The sequence below is a fragment of the Heteronotia binoei genome, chromosome 12 (assembly GCF_032191835.1).
Source record: "Heteronotia binoei isolate CCM8104 ecotype False Entrance Well chromosome 12, APGP_CSIRO_Hbin_v1, whole genome shotgun sequence".
Lineage (NCBI taxonomy): Eukaryota > Metazoa > Chordata > Lepidosauria > Squamata > Gekkonidae > Heteronotia > Heteronotia binoei.
Window position 1 is genome coordinate 27,127,070 of NC_083234.1, and position 9,143 is coordinate 27,136,212.

The window sequence follows — 9,143 nt, forward strand, 5'->3', positions numbered from 1 at the left end:
CAAAGGGTAGGAAAGAAAAGGCAATGTGTTACTTTGAGATGGCAATGAAGACTGTGAAAATGGGGACTTCTCTGTATAAAAAAGAATTTTATAAATGCCATCAATTTTATCTACACAATAAATTTACTCAGTCAATGTTGCATTATGAATTAGGAGGTGAACGCATTCCCCTATGATAATATCCTGTAACTAGTGGAGTCTGTCCACTCATACAAGGATCATCAGCTCTTGAAAGAGAGACAACTTGAAATGGATACTACAGAATGTCAGTTGACATGATTTTTTTGATATTTTGAGCATTGATGACAGTGAGATGTCCTCTTACGCCAACTTATCAAGCTCCAGGAGGTGGTCTTTGGTGAAGTTGGATTGATATGGACTATATATCTTGCACTACATAATCCTTCTGGATATGAATATAATTATGTGAATTGGAATTATGTGAACTGATTATTAATTAAATTATGCATATACTTTTGTAAAACATTTCTTTTATTAGGACATTTCATTTGCACTTGGCATTCTCTGCATTCGTTTGCACTGTGGATTTTCTTCATTCATCTGAAAGCATTTGAACTAGAATTGTCTCCAAAGATAGAAATGTTCTGTCCTGATGACATGATGAGAGCAAGATTGGTTTGAGGTAAGCCTCAAAGGAAACTTGTCCATTCTTATTTGTTCCACAAATTCACTTCCCAGTTGCAGTAATCTTTGGTACAGCATTCCATTTTTACTACCCGTCTCTTGGTCTGCGTGTTAATGCATCGTTCTGCACAGCCCCTGTGCACCCACTTGATTTTACCATCTGGAAAAGGAGAGGAAGAAAGTGAAAAATAAATTGATTCTAAATCAAGTATTGGTAAGCTTCTGCATGAGTACGCATTAAGGAGCAGCAAGAAAGACATTTGGAGGGATGGTGGCTCAGTGGTAGAGCATCTGCTGGGGAAGCAGAAGTTCCCAGGTTCAATCCCTGGCATCTCCAAAAAAGGGTCCAGGCAAATAGGCGTGAAAAACCTCAGCTTGAGACCCTGGAGAGCCTCTGCCAGTCTGAGAAGACAATACTGACTTTGATGGACCAAAGGTCTGATTCAGTATAAGGCAGCTTCATATGTTCATATATGTCTGTTCCTCATTGGTTTTGATCCTGTGGACTGGACGTCTGATGGTCAACCCGCCTGTCCACCTGCCTCCTTCTGTTCCCAGCCAGCAAATTTTATTGCTTCAGGCAGCTTTCCTGATTGCCCTTGTGCTTTGGCTTGTTGTTTCCCAGGCCCTTTCATGGCATTCATTGATCTTCACCACTAATGGGGAAATCCGTAAAGTCATTTATTATTTCAAATTATAGACTGCCATCCCCTGCAGTCAGGACAGTGAAGAACATTTCTGCAATTCAAAATCGAAATCAATACTCAGACGAATTATAAAGAATTCCAGTAGCTATTACAAGATGGCACTTAAAGATCAAATCCCTATCCTTACGCCATAAAGGAAGGGGAAAGGAGGAGAGAAAAAGGGGAGAGGTCAGGCATGATGGAAACCATTCTGTCCTCAACCATACGCCTACTGGAACATCTCTGTTTTATAGGCCTTGTATCAAGCCCTGTATCAAGCCCTGTAGGGCATGGCTGTCATTTGACAGAGAGTTGTAGCAGGCCCTGGCTCTGGTTGAGGATAGTAGAAAAAAAGTAGACTCCTTGATTTTAAGCAAAGCTATAACAGAAGAAACGTCAGGGTGAAACTATAAACACTATTTTTTCAAAACCACAGAGTTTTTATCATCACTCCATTATTTTCTTGTAATAAATGTTTAGATAGAATAGTGTTTATAGTTTCGCCCTGACGTTTCTTCTGTTATAGTTTTGGTTGAGAATAGCCAAATATCTTCTGGGCCAGGAAGATTAATCTCTTTAGAAGAAGAAGACCATAAATTTATACCCTGCCCTTCTCTCTGAATCAGCGTCTCAGAGTGTCTTGCAATGTCCTTTATCAACAGACACCCTGTGAGGTAGGTGGGGCTGAGGGAACTCTCACCGAAGCTGCTCTTTTGAGGAAAACTCTGCAAGAGCTATGGCTAACCCAAGACCATTCCAGCAGCTGCAAGTAGAGAAGTGGGGAATCAAATCCAATTCTCTCAGATAAGAGTCCGCGCACTTAACCACTACACCAAACTGGCATAATGTTCTTCTGGGGGTATACCTGGAGAGGGAATCCCATAGATACTTTGGTCCCAGATCATTAATAGTCAGAAACGTTAGCACCAGAACCTAAAAACTGATCCAGTACTGGTTGAAAATATGTTGTCAGTGGGGTTCCCGTGAGAACCTGCACTGCTGCATTCTGAGCAAGTTGTAGTTTTCAGGTCAGTCTCAAGAGTAGCCCTGCATAGGCCAAGCTACAGCAGTTGAACCAGGAGGTGGATTATTGTGGCTAGGCTGGACAGGAGTGGGGAGTAGTTGTCTGACCTAGCAGAGTTGGAGAATGCCGATCTGGCAAGAATTGTGATGTGGATCTGCATTGATAAGGAGACTTCCAGAAGAACACCCAGGCTCCTGTGGGCTGGTACTGGTTTTAGAGGTTTACTATAAATAAATACAAGAACAGGCACCCCAGCCCTGATCCCTCTCTCCCCAGCAACAGAAGCTCTGTCTTTCATGGATTCAGTCTCAGCCAGCTCTGTTCTTCCATGAACAGGAATGTTGTCATCCACATATTGGTGGCAACCCAGCCTGAAACTCTATGCCAACTTGATGAAGGGGTGCATATACATGTTAAACGACATTTGGAAGATCATTGCTCCCTGAGGGACCCCACACACCAAGGAGTGTTGGGATGACACACACTCTCCTAGCGCCACCCTCTGTCCCTCTATTGACCCACCTTACTACTGATCTGTTGACCCACCAACCTCTGTTCCTGACAAGTCATGGTTGACAGTGTGGAATGTTGCTGCTGGGTCTAATAATAACAACAACACCAACCCGCCTCAGTCCAGTTGCCTGTGAAGATCATCTGTAAGGGTGACCAACACTGTCTCCATCCCATAGCCAGAATGGAAGAGTTGAAAAGACGTCTCTGACCCAGAGAGAACTCCAGTTTTCTGGGTTACACTTCTGAGGATGCCTGTCACAGTTGCTGGCGAACTGTCAGGTCACAGAATGCCAAGACCACGGCCACACAGCCCAGAAAATCTATAACAATCAGAAGCAAATTTGTTTTAAATATTATTGAACGGCACTTGTTGAATTTGTGGGATGTGTTCTACCTTCTGCTATGTATTCAGGGCTTTGAAGTTCTGTATTTTTGAAATATTATTAGTTTTGTTCCAAAATACTAATAGATGTGAAAGTACTTTAAAAGTATTTTGTGGACGTTTATTCATGGAGGAGGTGCCATTTCTTCCTCCCTTCCCAGATTTATGTCAGCTAGGAGCTGGCAATTTTAGTGCCAGAGTGCACATTACCTTTTTGAACAGCCTGGGTCTAGGCTCCTCTAACCTGGCTCTTTTCCTGCACCCATAGACTGGTGCTGAGTTGTCAAGCTTTGCAGGGCTGAATTTGGATTTGGACTGCAACTATGGCCCACAGTCTCAGGGAAAGTAATTTTCCTCTTGGAGATATGCATGTGAAGTACTCAGGGCATGTGCAACTCCCCATTGTGAGAAATAATATCCTTCCAAGGCCTCTTTAGGTCAGAAAAGTGGTAGTGGGGGAGGCTGGAATCCTGGGCCAACACCATGCCCTGAATCCAAATCTGTTCCTGAAGTGCTTGAAAATCTAATTGCTGCTGTCTGGTTGCAAGGAAAGTTAGCCGTGTTGTGGGAACCCAAACTCAACTTGTTAAATGTTTTTTGGACCCTAGAAAGATTTCCAGCTTTTCTGATTTTTGATTGTTTTCCCTGTGTATTTAATAGACAATTTCTTTCTTTCTTTTTCATTATTTACTACATTCAGGGCTTTTTTTGGAACAGGAACTCCTTTGCATATTAGGCCACACACCCCTGATCTAGCTAGTCCTCCAAGAGCTTACAGTAGGCCCTGTGCTAAGAGCCCTGTAAGCTCTTGGAGGATTGCCTGCATCATGTCTGTTTAGTCTAATATGCAAAGGAGTTCCTGCTAAAAAAAAAAAAAAGCTCTAACTACATTTATTCTCTACCTTTCTCCCATATGGACCCAAGGCAACTTCCATAACTCTCACCTCCTGTTTTATCCTTACAACAACCCTGTGAGGTGGGGTAAACTGAGACTATTTGGCTGACAAAGGCCCCACAGCAAGCTTGCGTAGCAGAGCAAGGATTCAAACCTGATTCTCCCACACCCTTTTCCAGCACTCTAGCCACTACACTGCACTGGCTCTCAAGATTTCCTTAGCAAAGTACTGCTTGTTGTACAGTTGTTGATGGCACAAGAGCCTTGCCACTAAAAACCTGACAAAGTTTACCTGTATGAGCTAGCTCCCTTGACAACAAATGAGCATAGAGTAGAGGCCTTTTTTTTGTTCTCTATGAAAAATAGTTTCCTCCTCAACTTACCTACAACGACCTTCCGAGTAAAGCAGTAACCCCACAGTCCTGCATGGCAAGTCCAGTCCCTACGCTTACAAAAGTTGTTTTCATCAAGATCTCGGCAGTACAAGCACTCGCGAGCCTGAACTGGGTAAGATTAACAGATATATTAAGCAGTAGTTAGGTAAGGCTCACAAAGGCAAGGGATATATGGACACAAATCTGACACCAGAAATCACAAAATGTGAGCAGAATGGGAGACCCAGAGGTCTGTGAGAACCAGGAAGAGCCAGAATACCAGTCCTGCCTTTTTATTTTGTGGGGGGCTTTTAAAAAAATTTCAGTACCACCCCAAAAGCCCCCTGACCTAAAAAAAAAATCCTGGCCATGCCCCCAGCCTTTCCTGCCCACAGAAATGCTTTTATTTCACCAATATGTAGGAGAAAGGCACCATGAACAGCTCTGGAGTTTTGTTGTTGCTGTTGCTGCTGCCATCTTGCTTTGACTGTGCTGATTGCCTTAAATCTGCTTTTATTATATTCTATTGCGCTTTATTAATAATCTATTTGCTGGGAGCCACCCTGAGCCCATTTCTGAGAGGGGTTGAGATATAATAAAATAGATTTTTAAAAATGGGAATGGAGGATGCTGATTTGTGGACTTCTCATGTTACAAAAGCATTCTAGATATTACATTGTGGATTTTATTTCTGTATTAATTTCAAAGGAGAGAAATTGGCATGGTATAGCCCCATCTTGTTAGATCTCAGAGGCTAAGCAGATCTGGGACTTCAAAAGTAAGACTCTGTATAGGAAGGCAAGTACTAACCACCAGCAATCCCCAAAAGTTTCAATTGTGGCTAATACAGGAAATGAAATAACTACATAAAATGAATCCAAACCAAAACTACTTAAATTACATTATTTAAAAACCTTACCAAAAGTTCACATACTTACAAAAAGCTGTGCTTTAGGCATGAGTGATCGCAGTCTTCTTCACAATAGCTTTAGCTGACCTACAACAGTTAGGTGACCCACTCACAAAACAACACCATCTCAAGTGATGTTTCTACGAAGGACTCTATTTCTCCTTTCTGCAGATCGTTGCATTGTCTAACACTTTAGTTGTGCTCTGTTGTTCTCCATAAACTTGCATCCTGCATCTGTGGGAACTATCTTGGTTTCTTGGGTTGCTTCTGATAGGCAGAAATCAAGGCTTGTACCAAATGCCAGGCAGGCAGAGGTAGGTCAATGTGGGAAAAGAGTCAGAGGCTGGGGCTCCCCACTCCCTCAAATCAAGATAGACAAGAAGCAAACAGAGCGGGGAAAACAGAAGCAGAGCTTGAGACCCCTTCCACAACAGACAGCCTTCCTGACTGCCTCACAACAGAAAAAAAGCAAAGGTTTTGCTTGCGCATGCTGGAGAACCTAATGGCTCCTTAGACTTTTTAAATTGACTTTTGAAGCAAAACGAAATGCACATTTGTCAGTTCAGATGTATAGTTGTGTCTATGTTTTCATTACTATAAAGACAGAAGTAGATTGATGTGTCATTAAATGGCAGAGAAAGATGAGCAGAGGTTATTTGCCAAAAGAACTACACTGCAAAGGAAACGGTACCACCTCATCTTCCTCTCTTCCACTTTACCTGGCTAAAGATGCTGTGCTTCTCTAGCAGGATCGTACATTGTCCCATCCATATTCTGTTGCTTGGAAATCTGCCAGGCTGGTAGCTCAACACAAAAAGCCCTGGAGCATTGCCAGTAAGGTATGGAGGATCCAAGGGTTCTTCTCCCCCCCTCCTGCATTCTGTATTTCTGTTTGAAAATAGGCTCATCTACCATTTAAACATACCAGGAACGAAGGAAGAACAAACTCACAACATGTCAATTTGTGCTTCTGTGTTCCTATTCTGTAAGTGAGAATTTTAATCATCTCCAAATGGAGACTTTTTGTTTATCCAGTCTGCAGTTTGGAAAGGGAGGAGAGGGTGCTTGGGTATGGCGAGGAACCCCTGACTATTTCTTCCCCTTAAAGTAGTGGAAGTTCCAACTGGGCAGCATCTCCCATTGAAACTGTTATGGAAACAGCTACCAGCCTGATCTCATGAGAGAACTAATTTTAATTCTTAAGAACCCACATTAACTTTTTAAAACCACAAAGTAGCCATGTTTCAACCTCTCTGCATGCATCCTTAATAGATTATCTCTAAAAAAAATGTTCTTGCTTTGAGGAACTTACCTGCATCAAAGAAAAGCAGGACTAAGAATCCTGTTGCCAAAACTTGACACACTGCAGATTTCATTCTTCTAAGGATAGTAAAAAACAGTCTTCACAGCCAAATAGCAACAGCTGGGGAGGAATCCAGCCTTCCTAGCCTTAATTACGAGAAGAATTGGCTGGGTTGGTTAAAGCAGAGGTGGAATTCTAGCAGGAGCTCCTTTGCATATTGAGCCACGCTCCCCTTATGTAGCGAATCCTTCAAGAGCTTACAAAAAAAAGAGCCTTGTAAGCTCTTGGAGGATTGGTTACATCAGGGGTGTGTAGCCTAATATGCAAAGGAACTCCTGCTAGAATTTCACCCCTGGGTTAAAGTATATATCCTAAATCCAATGGGTTTATTATTAGAACCTCAGCAGTGAAGGCATAAAATAGCCAGCAATGAAAGTGCACTTGGTAGGTCTCTTGTGTTCCCTAAGAAGAATGGTGTGGGTGAATGATGTGACATATTTCAAATGGATCTATAATGTGTACTTTGTACAATTCTTTTATGTTTCCAGGCATTTGATGTATTCAGCATATTTGCCACAGTGAGTAGAGTTGGCTGGGCACTGTGGCCGATCCAGTCTCTTTAGCCCTGATGCCTGAATCTCTTCCACCTGCCATACTGACGTCTTTCCCAGTGGAAGTACCATTTTAAACAAGCCTCCATGACCTCTGTCTCACCAAACTGAGCTTTTCCCAGGATGAGGCTGCTGTGTGTTCTTGGTTAGACCATGCATCAATACCAACCTCTATAGAAGCTTTACCATATATTAAAGCAAGGAAGCAGGATTTTTAGAGTAGATGTTAATTGCAAAGTAGGTGTTTCCTGATTGGGATGAAGAATTCCCTTAAATCCAGGCCTATCCTCATTATAGCCTTCTGCTTTGTTCCTGGGCCAATGGTCTCCACTCCTTCATCACACTGGCCCTGCCTTTGGTTCTCTCACAGCTCAGTGGAGTTCTCTTGCCCCCCTCCCCATCCTTGCTGCATACACTCAGCAGGCAATTATTTGAGACAATAAATCAGCCGCAAATTCTACAACATTCATAAATGAATACTTTGTGTGAATAAAATCCTACCCTTTCATGTTCATCTCAGTCCCTAGCTAATGGCTGCTGATTGCCTTGCATTAGCTGCTTTTTGCACATATGCAGTTTTGCAAAAACTGGATGCAATCCTGTTGGGCACACATCTGTGGGTGTTCAGCATGAACTGGACAGGCTGGGTGATTGGTTCATGTCTGACTGACAGAGTTGAACATGGCAAGTGAGATTGTTGTACATGTTCATGGTAATATGGGCAGTATCCCTGTTCTAAAACATCAAGAATGAATTTTTGAATAGCATATTGTCTCCACAACTCTAACTCAGCCAAGGTGCTACTGAGAGTTGACTGACTGTCTTGATTGTTGGTTTTCTACCAGGGGGTACACAGGACTGGAAATGGCCTTCCAAAGCTTCTGTTTTCCTTACTGGGCAAACATAGAGGTCCTGATAAGGGATGGGCACAACCTGCAAAAATATGGTTCGATTTGTGTCTGAACCACGAACTGAACCAGTTTGTTCTCTGATGAACCAGTTCAGTTCATGGGTTGTGAGCCAAGCAAACCACAGTCCCTTTAAAATGGTTTTCAGAAAGCAGCAAAAACATCTGAGTCGCAGGAATGCTCCAAGCTGCTCAGCTCTTTCAGGCTGTTTCAGTGACAGCCAGTTTGGTGTAGAGGTTTCGTGCGTGGACTCTTATCTGGGAGAACCAGGTTTGATTCTCTACTTAAGAACATAAGAGAAGCCATGTTGGATCAGCTTAATGACCCATCCAGTCCAACATTCTGTGTTACACAGTGGCCAAAAAAGCCAGGTGCCATCAGGACCATCAATGGGGCCAGGACACTAGAAGCCCTCACACTGTTGCCCCTCCCAAGCACCAAGAATACAAAGCATCACTGCCCCAAACAGAGAGTTCTGATAATACACTGCGGCTAATAGCCACTGATGGACCTCTTCTCCATATGCTTATCCAATCCCCTCTTGAAGCTGGCTATGCTTGTAGCCACTGCCACCACTTCCTGTGGTAGTGAATTCCATGTGTTAATCACCCTTTGGGTGAAGTACTTCCTTTTATCCGTTCTAACCCAACTGCTCAGAAATTTTATTGAGCGCCCATGAGTTCTTGTATTGTGAGAATACTCCTCCACTTGCAGCTGCTGGAATAGCCTTGGGTCAGCCATAGCTCTGGCAGAACTGTCCTTGAAAGGGCAGCTTCTGTGAGAGCTCTCTCAGCCCCACCTACCTCACAAGGTGTGTGTTGTGATGGAGGAAGGTAATTGTGAGCCAGATTCAGAGAGGAAGGCAGGATACAAATCCAATGTCTTCCTCAGG

The 9,143-nt window shown here is 43.0% G+C and overlaps 1 protein-coding gene across 3 annotated transcripts; it reads right to left on the reverse strand.

Annotated features, from left to right (window-relative positions):
* Positions 1-474: 474 nt before the first annotated feature.
* LOC132580490 (secreted protein of Ly-6 domain 1-like) lies at positions 475-6,817 on the reverse strand. Of its 3 annotated transcripts, XR_009556054.1 has the most exons (4): positions 6,742-6,784; positions 6,124-6,317; positions 4,529-4,648; positions 475-805 (listed from the first exon to the last, which is right to left on the reverse strand). XR_009556054.1 is itself a non-coding variant. In XM_060251329.1 (3 exons), exons 1-3 carry the CDS (start codon positions 6,803-6,805, stop codon positions 672-674), a joined length of 318 nt encoding a protein of 105 aa, XP_060107312.1. In that variant the 5' UTR covers positions 6,806-6,811; the 3' UTR covers positions 475-671. The 3 variants fall into 3 exon arrangements, 1 of the variants encoding a protein (XP_060107312.1); XR_009556053.1 differs by lacking the exon at positions 4,529-4,648 and having other exon boundaries at positions 6,742-6,817; XM_060251329.1 differs by lacking the exon at positions 6,124-6,317 and having other exon boundaries at positions 6,742-6,811.
* Positions 6,818-9,143: the final 2,326 nt, after the last annotated feature.

Bases quoted from the DNA above. Each gene is read 5' to 3' on its own strand.
- LOC132580490 (XM_060251329.1), bottom strand. From the start codon at position 6,805: ATGAAATCTGCAGTGTGTCAAGTTTTGGCAACAGGATTCTTAGTCCTG. The intron at 4,649-6,741 runs GTAAGTTCCTCA...AATCTTACCCAG, and splicing joins CCTGCTTTTCTTTGATGCAG to TTCAGGCTCGCGAGTGCTTG. The intron at 806-4,528 runs GTAAGTTGAGGA...CTCCTTTTCCAG, and splicing joins TACTCGGAAGGTCGTTGTAG to ATGGTAAAATCAAGTGGGTG.